General features: G+C 31.4%; 1 protein-coding gene across 1 annotated transcript in view; it reads right to left on the bottom strand.

Annotated features, from left to right (window-relative positions):
• Nucleotides 1–564: 564 nt before the first annotated feature.
• LOC124362047 (zinc finger protein 628-like) overlaps nucleotides 565–15703 on the bottom strand; it is a 92944-nt gene continuing 77805 nt past the window's right edge. The window contains exon 4 of the mRNA XM_046816202.1: nucleotides 565–13846. Coding sequence (XP_046672158.1) covers nucleotides 12743–13846 — 1104 coding nt within the window. The 3' untranslated portion in view covers nucleotides 565–12742. The remainder of the gene's footprint in view (nucleotides 13847–15703) is intronic.

The raw sequence follows: 15703 nt of genomic DNA, 5'->3' as shown, positions 1-15703 counted from the left end.
AGACAGTTTTTCTATTTATATTTCTTCTTTCAAGATAAAAAAATCACAGTGCTACCATTCCAATTTTATGTAATCTGCATGGTAAAAGTTCTCTTGCCACATATTAAAAGTAAGTATGTTTATAAACACTGAGGGTTTACATCTTTTTGTGATATTTTAAAATTTGAATCATTGGCATAGAGTCACAGGCTGTTCTGGGGTAAACAAAAGGGGTCCAAGTATCTAACCCTGAGAAACACCATATTTTACTGGTTTTAGATCAGAATGAATCTGATTTACTCTGCTGCTAAACATTTTATGTGTAATCTCATGTGTATATGTGCCACAGTCTTTGAGTCAAATATACATAAAAAAACTTCTTCAGCTATATTGTAAGAGGAGTTGTGCAAGGCACTATTGGTATATAAGTTTGTCTCCTATATGGTTTCTCTAATTCGGGTCCACATACATAAATCATTTTAAGAAACTAGCAAACTTAAATACATACAATATACATTAAATAAAACATGTTAAACTTCAAATTGAAAAGCACATAAAACTTGACAAGGGTAAAGAAAGATGTACTCACAGTTTCACTGTTTATTAATCAACATAAATATTGCACAAGATTTGAATCTCTTAAAATATTGTGTTAGAATCAAAGAGATTAATGCTCCCACAAACTATTTTCTCATAAAGCATGAAAAGCCTACGACAATACGATATGTAATTTATAGCTGGTAAAGAAATGTTTGAAACAAAACATTCATTAGATTAAAATTCTTAAATATATATTTTCAAATAGATTTAAAATACTGTAACAAGTTTAAAATCCGATTAAAATTTCACCGTCTTAAAGCTGTGATTCAAATTGTCAGAGCAAAAGAAAGAGATCATTAACAGAGATATAAAATATAATAAATATTTTTACAACAATTTATCATTCAAATCTATCTTTAAATCGACATATACCCACCATTAGATGGCGAACCACACTTAAATATAAACATGTAAACAACCTCCACTACCAAGGCCCAGAAATCACATGGAGCAATGGGAGTTGTGAAGATGTTACCAACACGAACCCGAGATAGAACCCGCGGTAGTGGCACCACTGAGTCGTCATCTCTCCATATATAGGTCACATTGATAACATCCCCGGCTCTCCCAATCGCGCTCCCAACTCACATCACAACTACAGTTAATATCTGTTAATTATTAAAACTTTATCTGTTAAACTGTTAACTATACCCAGTAATTAATATACTAAATCGATTTATCAAATCTTTGTACAACTTTAAATTACACGAAAATATTACATAAATCGTCTAACAATAATTAATATTTCACAAACATCGATATATTAATATACCAGAACGAAATGCATTGCAGTGCACACATAGGGACCAGGTGAGACAGCAATGGGCACACATCCCGTACACCCAAAATTCTCTGAATCCTACGTAACTGTACCGATTTTTACATAATCTGAAAGAAAGTAGGCAAATCAGTCGTACTACAACCAAAGTAATGTTGCAAATGTTAAATTTAGTCGAAACTACATTACTTTACCTAACTACAATCAGTTATCAATTATGATACCATATATTTGTAAAAAAATAAATAAATCTTCTGTCAGTCCAAATTATCTCTCTTAAAAACTAACAGACAAACTCTATTTTATCTTAAAAGCTGTCCACAGTTATTCTGAATAGAAAACTCAAATCCCCTTGCCTGTTAGAGTCTAAGAGTGCAAACTGAGTATAATTTAAAATCAGTAGTATTAAGAGATAAAGAATGAATTAATGCACTGTATAGAGTAGATAACGCTAAAATAAATTATATATACATAATATCACAGCCACAGTATTGTATTAAGTAACAGAAACATTCTGCTAATGTATAAAACAACCTACAATCTCGAACGTCTCAGCCAAAGCCCTTTCCATAATTTAATATGTGTGAAATACAAAAGATATTTGTGATGGCTTCTTCCAAGGGTCAAAAAATAACAGCATAGTAAGCTATCTATGTAAAATTGTCAAATATTCGAAGACAGAAACTCACTCGGGCTTTGGCTGAAGCCATTGCAACTTTTGAGTGCATGGGGATGTACTTATTTTAAGTTAAAGGGCTACACACAACGTAAGTCAAATATCTCATAACACATTAGTATTAACTCATCTCATGCACTCCATTGTAAAAATATTTGTATATAAAAAGCTACCTCTGCAATCGCACAAAACAGACGCTACAAAATACTTCCCACGATTCGACACTGTTAACAAACTTACTTCGTATAGACCGATCAAAAACTAATATATCATCATATCACAAATCTCCAGACCTTTCGTTACATCAACCAGTCGCGTCGAAACTCAACAGGTAAAACGACGAGAGAAACAACTACAAACATCGAGAGACTGTCAGCCGCTGTATTCCGACAAAAACTAAGGTTACACATTAGCACCGTGATAAACAAAAAAAATACTAAGATAGAGAGAGAGAAAGAGAGAATCATGCACACTGAGCAGTCCATCGGTCCGGATAAGTATCCGGACCTTCTACTATATATGGCAACATTAACAATTTATGGCAATAGACTGTCAATAAATATTTGTATCACATTCGTTGCTAATTTGTTACTAACATTCGGTCGGTACGATATCACAATTTACACTCCCTAGCTAACGTTGGAGGAAGCACTGTTCGGACGGTGGACCGCCGCCATATTATCATATCACTATCACTATTATCACGTCAGGACATTGCTATAGATTATTGCATCCCGTAAGCCTTTATCACCAGTTTTACCTCTCTAAGTTGTCTGAACACTTTTCTCTTTTGTCCCTTGAACATTATATTTGAGTTTTAAAACACTTTATCCATAGTAAATAAAAAATTAACTTATTCACTGAATTAATACTGCCGAAATTGGGTACGAACTTGAACTTCATCTATTAAATAGTATAGCTAGTATAATGTATTCTCAATCACTATCAATTAGATCAGAAAAGTTTAGAAAGTCTAAGCCAACTTCAAGAATCACTAATAAGAGAGAGGATTTGAATAATTTCAATATCCTGACTAATTTCTGAATGGTTCAAACTCCATATTATCCTCTAACTCTTTAGTTTATAAGTTCAACTGGTGTGTATTAATAAATGATTCTTTTTAAATTATTGACAAATTTTTAAAAAGCATTCATAATTCGTTAAAGTTCCATTAATTATAAAATGCATGACTAATCAGGGGTAAAGGATATTAAAATTTCTTGTAATTGATATCTTAAATATTACTTGAAATTTTTAAGCAACACATACTAATTACATCTTCAACAATTACTTATGAGACTTTATTATTCAACGTTGTTTTAATTAGAATCGGTTTCAAAATAAATATCAAATCTTAAATAACTTAAATCAAATTTGTTCTTGTGAAGTGTACTACTGTGGTTATTGTAAAATCTTGTAAATAATGGATTGTAAAATTTTTTAATCTTAAAAACTACTGTATTCAAGAAACTTTTGACACAAATAATGGGATGGATTTATACCAATTTATGCTGTGTGTAGTGTTTTACATGCATTCTTGATAGAGATGCCATGTTATTACAAACACTGATAGTTTGATCAATGAGTCAGACAATGGTTAAATTTGAAGTATATATAGAAAGTAAAAAAGAGTATGAAAATAAAGTATTGAAAAAAGGACATATAAAAATCTATTTTGACTTTCACCAGGCTGTATACGCAAAAATATGCTAAATTTGAACAAAATCAGCAAACAGGTTTAGCCTGAAAACCTGTTAAATATACTCGTGCACAGATAACAGGTTTTTAGAAACAACTTCTTGCTATCAGGACATCAAGCGGATTTTAAACACAAGATGGATTTAACTTACTTTTGCACAAAAATGCTTTATCTGCAAGTGTACGTTATCCAGTGTATAATGTGACGGGTAAATTTTAAGACAAATCTCAGTACGAATTAAAAATTTAATACCCTTGTGACTAAAAATAATTTTTTAACACAGATGAAAATTTATAATACACAGAGAAGAATTTAGTGTTTGTGGAATATATAGATAACAAATAACTAACTTTTCCGATTTACGATGCTTCAAAACATTGCTAACATAATTAATTTTTTCAAATATTTGGGCCTCAGTGTTGAGAGCCATCTTCAGCTAACAGATGTTAGACCGAAACTGCCAATAATGCATAACCACCTGTACAAGTGAGTTGGAAGAGTCTGAGCTGTATCATGATTAACTGAACACTAAGCTATCAACAACCAATTAGAATTCTCCATATTAGTAAGGCCAAAATATTTAAAGATTTAACTATGTTAACAATGTTTAGATACAGTGTGAGTGTCTTAGTTAACGTCTGTGTAAGCTTAAAGTATAAGATTAATTTGTAATGTTGTATTTTTGCAAAAATTAACATTATATGACTTTAGAAAAAGTGTGGTATGTTTAACATGAAGAGGAAGTAAAAAATATATAAATAGAAAGAAGAAATGCTGTGTTGACTCAATGTCTGATGGAAGGTTGAGAATAAAATGGGAAGACAGTAAAATAGTATTAGGAAGTGGTAAGACATAGTATTAGATGAGGCAGCACATTGTGGAAGCAAATTGTTAATAAGGCCAGATTTTAAGAGATACTTATTTGAGCGAATATTTATTCAATAAATAATAAAAGAAATAATTTAAATTAAGTGTTGGTAAAACTTTTTTATAACGTATGAAAAAAAGAACCAATTGCCACTGAATGGCTGACTAAACATTTTAATGCACCAGCTGCTACAACACAGACTGTTGGCTCAAATTTCCTACTTTTAGGCAATATGTTATATTTAATTTGATCGTTGAGTTTCATTTAGTTCCATTTGGTTATAAATCAGAAAACGGGAAATCTTCTATAATAGCCTTATTAGAATAGAACTTTACTGTATAAAAAATGGCAGTAACTAATTAGCATATGCTTTAATAATTATTATATACTATTAACAACAATATTTCATAATGAAATGGACAAAGAGAAAACTGTCCAGACAACTTTCACTATATCTAACACCATACAAATGTGTAAAAATTAACAAAATGCTTTAAATTTCCTATTTTGTAAAAAACACTTATTTTAAGTACAATTTACACAGTTTTTATTTCATTTAATTCTAACAATTATGTACAGAGATTTGAGAGTTTGGTAAATATACACAAATACATCAACATTACGCTCCATAATTTGATAATTTATAATTATAAGAATCAAGATAAATAATATTATAAATAAAGTACTTTCCACAGTGCCCCGAAAACAACGAATAAACAAAATTACCACCTAAAAGGTGCAATATTAACGACAATGAGAGTATGAGAGTAAAACGTTTTGCTAAGTTTGTTCTTGGATCACTTATTAGGATACATGTAGTTCATATAACATTTACTGTATTACGGATTGTGAAACACCAATTTTAAGTTATAGCTACACGTTATCACACTGACTTTGAACTTCTGTTTAAATAAAATAACACTTTTAAACACGGAACATTTGAAACAAAACACATTCAAATTGCAAACATTATAACATATTCAAATACATATTAATCACATAGAGGTGAGAATTTGACAAGTCATATTCTCGTAACTAAACGTAGTGCAAAACCACCAACGTAATTAATAACAGCAGTTATGAGTAAGGACGTAAAATCAGCAGTAAATGATCTATAGCAACCCTTTATTACCATGTTTGAAATGGTGAGAGTACCTTCAACACTTCAACAATGCCATACAAACATTTGGAAAAGCATATGCTCTATGTTCAAGGGCATTTTTTTTTCAAACTATCTAATTTTCTCTGCTATTAAAAACAAATTAAACTGAATTAATTGTGAACCCAAGGATCATAGTTCAAACAAATGTTTGGAAAGCAAAATCAAGGTCTGTGTATTAATTGTCCTTAACAGGAACAACGATGGCAAGTGTTTGAAAGTCAAAATTTCTAAAGGTAAGATAAAGGAAGCTTTAAACAGGAAGATAGAATGAAGACAAAACAGGAAGATTTAGATCGCTATGATTATAACTAGTTTCAGCTACATGTCAAAATTTGCTCGTCTAACTTAGCTTAAAACATACAAATTTTAGGTTAAATTATAAAAAATTTGACTCCCCTCCTTTATCTTGAACACTACACACGATAAGCGTACTGGACTTGATCTTGAAAATTTCATAGAACATACCTAATTAACAGATTGGTATAATGTAGTGCCTGGGCAGTGAATATTGGATAGGATTCAAATGAACTAAACCATTAATGTTTATGATAATGTAACCAAGAAGCTATGTATAATCAAATGCCTAATTTTGATTTTAAATCTTCAATCCAACCAGAAATGACTAAAGTTTGTTATAATTACATAAATGATTATGTATTACCTCTCAAAATCTGAACTAGCGACAACAGTTGATTATTCAAACCTAGTTTTGTAATCAGTAGACCAACCCCCAATACACAAAGTGCTGATAAACACACAGATAATTGATTTGTGTGTTCAGGTGAATCTTCAGAATGTTATAAAATATTGTAATATTGGCTTGTTATATTTGTATTTAAACAGAATAACAATACAAAGCACACTCTAAAAATGTTAACCCCTAAAGCACTTGCCAAATGTATTTGCATTGTTGAAGGCTTTATTGAAATAGTAGATAGGTATAAACAACACAGTTTCCACTAAAAGTGAAATGCAGGAATTGCTTGAGCCGAAGAAACAAGATCACAGATGTAAACAGTTTGATAACTAAGAAACTAGTCAAAACTATGAATTTGTCATATTACTCCTTCTCCTTAAAGAACTTTTCCAAAGCGGGTTTTAACACTAATCCTTTCAAACAAGATTCATATTTTTGTCTATAAGCTCACTTGATGGGATTCCAGCTGTATTTACAAGCACAAAAGCATATGAAATTTTGCATTTCACATCCAGTGTGACATTTGTATTACCATCATTATTATTAATTGCTAAGCATAAACAATTTTAAAAACTTGAAAATGAAGTAAATAAAATTAGCTTTTAATATTCTTAGTGCAACGGAAAACTGCAAATACCACACTCTAAGACATTTATAAAATAGCATCGTGCTCACTTAACATATCTGAGATAACACAAATGTAAGAAGGTGTTAACGTTATAGACGCATTTGCACTACGTTGTCAAGAATACAACCTGGCAAACAACAGAGGATAATAGTGTATTAAGACAACCAGACAAAGCTTAAGATATATAACAACACTAAAATATTAGTATCAACAATAAAAAATAACTTCAAAATTGAATAAATTAGTCAAACCACAGATAAAACAGTTGCTATATCTAGGAACTAATAGTGAAGAGGTTGTGTGTACTATATATCATCGTCATGATTTGTACAAGAGTCGCGTGCGGCACCGCGCAGCGTAGTGCCGCTAGCAGCTATTGCTGGGGGTGGCAGTAACAGGCAGTTCTATTGTTCAGTTTTCGGTTTCAAGTGTGTTGCTCGTATCAGCTGAATGTTACTTTGTACTATGACCGAAACTGAAAGAAAAATACTAGATCCAAAATGAAAATCTACTCTTACGGGAGATCAAATACAAGACAATTTTCATCCAATTAAAACTTAATTAAAATGTTAACGTATTAAAAAATTAAAAATAACTTAATATAATGAAAGCACAGATTCTAAATAAAATGAGATCTGTTTATTGTGTAAATTATGTTTTGACATTTGATCTAGTATTTTCCAGTTACTTAGTAAAACAGACATTCTACTAACAGTCGTGTTTGGAAAAGGCACCACACCGAAAAACTAAAGTAGCTATTTTTTCACAATCAAGTAAACAAAGCACAGTGAGCAATCAATTTGTACGAAGCGTTTTACAGCTAATTTTTATGTTCCACCATTTGTTTTAGATAATCAGCTGTGTTTGTACGGAGATGGCAGAATGCTGATGTCTTGCTTGAAAATATCAAGGGGATAACATTAAAAATGTTATTATCTTTTAATCACATTCCCTCAATTTCCTGAAATTGAAAACATTTTCATACAAACTGTATTGTAAACATAATTAAATAAAGAATTTTGTGACATTTCAATGAATTTACAATCACAAAATTGATCGTATTTGTCATGGTTTAAAAATCTTTCCTAATAGAAAAAGTTTAAAACATTTTTCATTACCGTATTTTATTATTCTATTAAAAACGTAATGTAAAAATAAATTTACTAGTTAGTGAACTTATGAAGTAACAATTAGTTCACATGGATAGACAAAAGCAGTAAAGAATAATGTATAATTATACATATTCAGTCATCAAGTCATCTGAAGAGAGAAGGTAAAAAAAGAACTATCCGATTTAATAATTTATATTTTGAAAAATAATTACCTTAACCACTTATGAGTGTAAATTACTTTGAATTGTACAGAATAATAACTACTTTAATACAAAAAGGTTAAACAACAAATCTTTTTATACTCATAAGTGCTCCATATGAACATAATTGGATTTAAGGATCATGTTCACTTGTAATAAAACAAGTCTTAAACTTTAATAAGTTTATCTTGACTCATTGCTTCTATAGTCATTGAATTGCAAAGGTTAAACTTTTTAACCACTGCAACTAAAAGGGGGTGTACAAACAAAATTTTTATAAGCCTTAAACGAAAACATTGAAAAAATATTGCATACCGTGAAATCTGGTGTTTTTTAACGCTAGTGATGCAAAGCTAAGACAATCAGATTTCATGTAGTCCATTCATACTTATGGAATCTAATTATAAAAAAAACTCTGATTTTTATCCCCTAATTTAGTGCCATTCCTACCCGCCTTGTTTGAAAAAAGTAACTTGAAAATGTCTCAAATTTCCTGTAGGAATAATCTTTTAGCTATAATTAATAAGAGGTTTCTTTTCTTTATTAATTTTAAATCGACCAACCCAATAATTTTAGAGTTTTCTTGTTCATGAGGCGTTTTGTTTTCAAAGAAAACATCACCAGACCCATGTAACTGGACAAAATGATTGTTCAGATGTTATTGTTTTTACATTATTTTCAAGCATCAAGATATCAGCATTCTGGATGCATAGCACCAATGCGCCACAATCAGTGGGCAACAGATTTAGTTTAATCATTTAATCTGTAATCATAACAACACAAGATGGATACCGAACTGCAATAGAGGTAGACAAGTTACAAATAGTGTACAGTACCCACAAGTACAAGTTAAAAATACAGTACAACAGAAAAATTACACCAATGTATTTTGTACTCTGTTTCATCGTGAAAGATCCACTGAAAATATTGTTTTGAAGCAGTTACGTCAATCTTTTGATAGAAGTAAATTTGCATCTTTAAATTTTCAGTAGAAATACAAAAATATAAATACATTTACTTCTATATTATTGATTACTAATGATTTTAACAAACTATATCGCTACATACCTAAACATTGGATTCAATATTTTAATTTTACACACACTTTTCTCCTTGATAAAATTACATGGGCAACCAACCAACATTCAACTAATATTACTTATATTGATTTGATTTCTTTGCCACATTAGCATTTCTGTGAGATTAAAATTAATTAAAAGATTATTATTGTTAGTATGTGTAAAGAAAACAATAACTTATTATTGTGCTATTTTATTGTTGAATGAGAAAAACTACTAATTTAATTTTAAAAATTCTACACGCTCGACTCAGTACTGGTATTTTTTAGAATGAATCTATTACTCAAAGAAATACCACACCAAGATAGCTTAGCCTAATAATCGAAATATTGAAAATAAAATTGTCTATTACTTTGCTTTTTGTCTAATTGTAGTTCATGTAGTTAGCAGTTTATAAAAAAAATATTTTTTAGATATTATATACATTTTCCTGTAAATAGATGAACAGGCAATTTTCTAAACAAAAAGTATTTACTATGGTTACCTGTTGATACTCGGATATTTTGTTTATTTATTGAAAAACAAGGAATGATACATTTTATCCCTAAAAAACTTCACAAAATAAATGGTGCTCTTAAGTTTATAGTCTGTTGTATTAATAAGGATGTTTTTCATTTATTCAATTCAAGCAGTTACTGAAAGAATTATTAATATTTTTTAATGAAAAACATTATTTTCCTATATGATTTAACCTTGTTGTAGCTATTCAATAAATTAAAGTAATGTTGTATTTTTTATAGTAGAAGTACTATCTTCTTTAGCCATGATGTTTAAATTGTTCTCAACAACTACTCAATCGTTGACTACATTCAAAAATGTATCAATTATATTCAAAATTTATATATAAAAAGATCTACTTTTGAGATAGGTTATTCATATCATTTCCTTTACATAAAATGTAACTGAAAATTAAGTTTCAGTTGGTGAAAGTGAAGGTCGATCATCACTCTCACTGCCTACATCACCCCAAATGTGTTATACTTTGCCATAGTCCTGACCTGATAAGTGCAATTATATTCATATAAAATTGATTTGTGAATTAGCACAGTACTTTAGTCAAACTAATTTTCTTGAATGACTGATTAGGCCAGAGTACCTCTTACGAAGAGGATCAATGTCTAGGATGCTTGTGCCCCAAGGTAATTTAAGCTTTTGACCATTAACTTTTTTTGGTTTTGGCCTACGGAATTTTAGATAGATATAAAACATTTATAAATCTACTTTATCAAAGTTTAATTCGTTGTGCTAGGTTATTCATCATTAATTTTTCTCTGTTTTTTTCAGGTTTCTATTACTATTTTCATTGTTTCGTTTTGTTTTTTTTTATTAATTTCATGGTGGCAGTTTAATAAGTAATTTTGACTTCCATGTCTCAGATTACTGTTTTCTGAATGTTCTATGATAGTTTTACCTGAGTACAGGGGGTTTAGCATCATGTTATGTGCTCAAGAGAAGGCTTGATTAAGATGACCTTAATGTTTAATTTAGAGTGATAAAAAAATAGAATTGGCCAATGGAAAATAAATAAATTGGCACAGACAATGAGCTTAAACTATATAAAAATATGCTCATTTGTAGTTTTCCATTAAAGTCAGGAGGCAGACGTTTTCTCTTCTAACAAGTATCTGATTAACACCCAAGATTCTTCTTAATAACTTTTTGTTATTTTTGCTACTAAACTCAACTTTCACAACGATTCATTAATTTGAAGAAGTATTAAGATAAAAAAGAGATATATTGTTGTACTTTCACTATTCCAATTTTAGTGTTAAGAAATGTCTATGATACTTTTAACTGGATTGGATCAAAAAGCAAAAATTAGTGATATTTGATAAAAACTTGAAGCCCCTAATATTAAAAAATGCTTCAGAATATGTTTTCTTCACTAAATTGCAGAAAATCAAACAGCATTGGTTAAAATAGAGCTAATTAAAAATGTAGCAGTTTTTGTAGGATTATCGCTATGCTCCTAAACACCATACGCTGAGAATGTCTAAAAACGAAATAGGACAAATTTTCTTTTTCAATTTAACCTAATTGAAAACAATAGGAAAAAACCTTTTAATAGTTCAATAATACAACTTTTCAAATTAATAAACTATTAAATCTGATATTATTAATAATAATTATATTAAATGAGTATTAAAAAATAACTAGACCAGAGAAACAGATAATACAGGTATATCTGAACTTCATAACAACATGAAAAAGTGTTTATGAAGTTATGTAAAGAGCACAAACATAAAACTGGAAATTCAACATTTTGAAATCTTGGGGCAAAACCTATATACAGATTAGGTTAAATCACTGAAACTTTTTTGCACATAACCTTTCGAAATATAATAATACTTAATGTGTTTTACCTATATCTGGAGAATGTTATTTCCAATAATAGCACGTAATAGCAGTAATGTGTAAAAGTAGGCCCTAAATGAAAATGAAATCTATATAACATTTTAACTACTATTAATAATGTGTACAGTAGATTCAATATTTGTACTTTTCAAATCTTATACAATTATTTGAAAATTGTGGAAAATCTGACACATTCCAAACTGAGGATACGATATTTGTACTCTGTTGTTGTCAAAATAGTATTTAGTTATTCAGTATTTTACTTCTAAGCTATAACCAAATTTTCATCGATAAAATGTGTTGTATAGTGCTGTAAGAAAAAAATTAACGCAGAACAGAAAATTGATGTGAAACCAGCATATTGTCCTGAACTTTGTATTGTTTACTAATGTCTAAAATGTAAATGATCCATCTTGTGTTGTTACGCAATAAACCTGTCAACTATCAATAAACTATTTCTATTCATGAATGAATGGAGGTAGAGCAGAGTTCTGTCGGAGGTAGATAAACAGTGAAAACATCAGCCGCGATTGACTTCGATTGTCTACAAACCAATCCATCTCATAAATATCCTTTGTAAACTAAACTAAGCCCTTATGCCACATTCCCTTATAAAATACATAATCTACAATAAATAAATAAATTAACGATTCAACATCTACATTCAAAAAGTTAAATTTACCTACTATTTGATCGTAATGCCTTTATATTTATCACACAACGCTTTTTATTCGATAAAACTCGCTTCTAAGTGTTATTCTTGTTTTCAATGCTTCGATATCACAAATAATTCCACTTAGTAAAGATAAAAATGGTCACAACACAGATATTATTGAAAATTTGTTCACAACACTCCTAATTGAAATACAGATAATAGGCATAAAGAGAACGAATCGCTCGATCGGGCGGCTAACGTTGATGGTGAGAGTTGTGAATGTGCGTGGTGAGATGCTTGGAGAGGTAATCTGCGCGTGCAAAGCACTTGCCACACATCTCGCAATGGTAGGGCCGCTCGCCCGTGTGAATACGCAAGTGTCGTGTGAGGTCGCTCTTGCCTCCGAATGCTCGGCCACAGAAGAGACATGCAAAAGGGCGTTCCCCGGTATGCTTCCTCACATGCAGCTTCAGGTTTTCTTTTGATCTGACACATTTTCCACAGAACGGACAGGCAAAAGAGCGCCGCTCTCTTTGTCTCTCTTCTGCACCGAGCCTGAGCAGACCTATGAGAGAAGCTTCGTTGGTGCCCAGTGCTAGAGCCAGTGAGTCCACGGTGTCGTCTTGCTCTGGAGGGTACGGTGGGGTGGTGGGTTGGGCAGTGCCAACTGCCTCATTGGTGCTTGTTACTTCATCGTTCCCACTCCTCGCTGTGGTGCTCACGCCCTCACTTTCACTTGCCTCACTTCTATCACTCGGCTCACTCCTCTCGCTTCTTTCACTTCTCTCACTCCTTTCACTTCGACGACTGTCAGAGGCAGCTGAGCTGGGACGGTGGAAGGGGTTGTGGAGCCTCTCCAATGCGTGGTTCAACCGGTGTTTCTTAAATGATTTGAGATAGCGAAACTGCATCCCACAGACATCGCAAGTGAAGAGCTTGTCGGCCGGTAGCCTGGCACGGTGGTTTTGCTCTCTGTGCTTGAGAAACGCTGAACGGTAACGATAACTCTGACCACATTGGTCGCATCGAAACGGTTTGTCTTCTGTAGGCTCAGGAAGATGACTCCTTGGAGCCTGTCCAGAGTGTTGCAGCGCAGTGTGTTGTTCGAGCAGCCACGCAGAGGGGAAGCCCGCCAGACAGACGGCACAGCGCAGAGTACCCTCAGCTGGAGGAAGTGGAGGCAGCAGTCCTTGCTGGCTGAGCAGACTCAGAAGGCTCTCACTGTGAGGGTAAAGAGGGAAGGGCGGGTACTGGAAGGGAGTTGAAGAACGACTACTGGAGCTCAGCTGATCAAAGGGTGTGCCTCGATGACGGGGGAAACATGACGGACCGTACACTCCTTCCACCAGACACACTTCCTAGAATAAAACATAATCAATCTTATTATAAATTCAGATCTTTAGCAAGTGTTTCAAAGTCATTAAATTAAATATTCTATATGAAAGCAAATATATTATAATAATTCTTATAGTAAAACTATCTATTTTTCGAACAAAACTAATAATCAGGGCGTAAAGAAACAATACTTACTGATATATCAGCTAATCCTTTGGAGATAGCTAATTACTTTAATAAATCATACTTATGATATCAGTATGTTAAATCAAACACAACATATCAAAGTGCCACAACTCAAAAAGATGTACTTTTGGTTTTTGTAGTATAAATGAAAAGTAATCAGATTAAAAGTAGGTGACTCCTTATAACAATTGGAAATATGGTTTCAACTGAATTCTCAAAACAGCAAATTGTAAATATCCTGTGTGATGAGTTGTTTTCTTTTTACTGTAAATGCCATAAGTTCGAAAAATCTATTACTGTTAACACATTGACTGTAGTAGACTTGTTTTTGCACCATACACTCTTAAGAGTAGTCAAGATACCCATCCAGTGTAAAACTGCAGTAAAGGTTTAATATATGATCAAACACTCCAATAAATGAAAAATTTTTATTTTGTGAGGCCTTTCGTGCTCAATGAACACATCGTCAGACCCACATTTTCAAAAAGAAAATTTTCAGTTATGTGCGTCTGACGATGTGTTCATTGAGCACGAAAGGCCTCACAAAATAAAAATTTTTCATTTATTGGAGTGTTTGATCATATATTAAGCATTTAGTTTCCAATAAGAAGAAGCTGGTAAAATGCAGTAAAGGTGTTAAGGATTTGAAAATAAAGTAATTTATCAAATAAAAAAGTAGGAGTTTTCTACTTTCTCTTACCTCTCTTGCAATCCATTTTGGTCTTTGATCCTGCTTTAGAGTCTTTTCAATAAGAGGAAAGGATGAATTATACAACTTCATTAGAGTTTCAATAAAAGATGAAAACATAGTTGATCAATTGAGCTAAAATGATCTAAGAACTACAATGACTCCTGCAATAAGCACTTAAAAAATTAATTTCAGTTAAAACTTTGGAAATGTGTTTACAACCACTACTAATTACTTAAAAAACGTACGGATTTACAATAACAGATAACCAAAGTTACTTCTTTATCATTAAATTAATATTTATTTTACAGAGAAAAATGCGTTAATTGCTTACGACAATGCAACGATAATGATTACATTCGATTTTTTTAGAAAGGGTACAAGCAATGATCATTGATCTTTTTATATTCTGCAATGCCAAGTGGAGAAAATTTGTTTTATTTATATAGTTTACAATTACTGAAAGACATATTCGATTTACTAGATGGGACTCTATACATATTTTGTTTTTACATATTCTTGAAACATACCTTAGTACCATGTCGTAAATAATTGACTAAAACTACAATAAATGCTAAATTTTAAATATCCCCACATGCACTTAAAAATATATTGGACATAGGAACCCATGGAATTTTGTTATTACTCTCAAAACATACCTTATGTACCATATCATAAAATATTTACTAAAACAATAAATGCTAAATGTTAAATATTCTCACATGCACTTAAAGATATATTGTGGATAGGTAGAAAAGATTTATGTATGTATGAAATGAAAAACTATAATAAAGAGGGTAACTGAGTTTACTAAAACATTAGGCACTTTCAAAATGAAAGTGTATGAAATTTCCACCTCCATCAAATACATAAAAGAACAGTACCCTATTTAGTTTTGTTTTGGTAAATTTTATTCTTTGCTTGAGATCTTTTGACTACTTATGAAGCCACAGCAGTTGTTTTTATTTAATAGTCATTTTCCAGCCAGTGAATGCAGATCACAATG

This window comes from Homalodisca vitripennis, chromosome 5 (genome assembly GCF_021130785.1).
Source record: "Homalodisca vitripennis isolate AUS2020 chromosome 5, UT_GWSS_2.1, whole genome shotgun sequence".
Taxonomy (NCBI): Eukaryota; Metazoa; Arthropoda; class Insecta; order Hemiptera; family Cicadellidae; genus Homalodisca; species Homalodisca vitripennis.
This window is presented reverse-complemented; position numbering and strand designations above follow the sequence as displayed.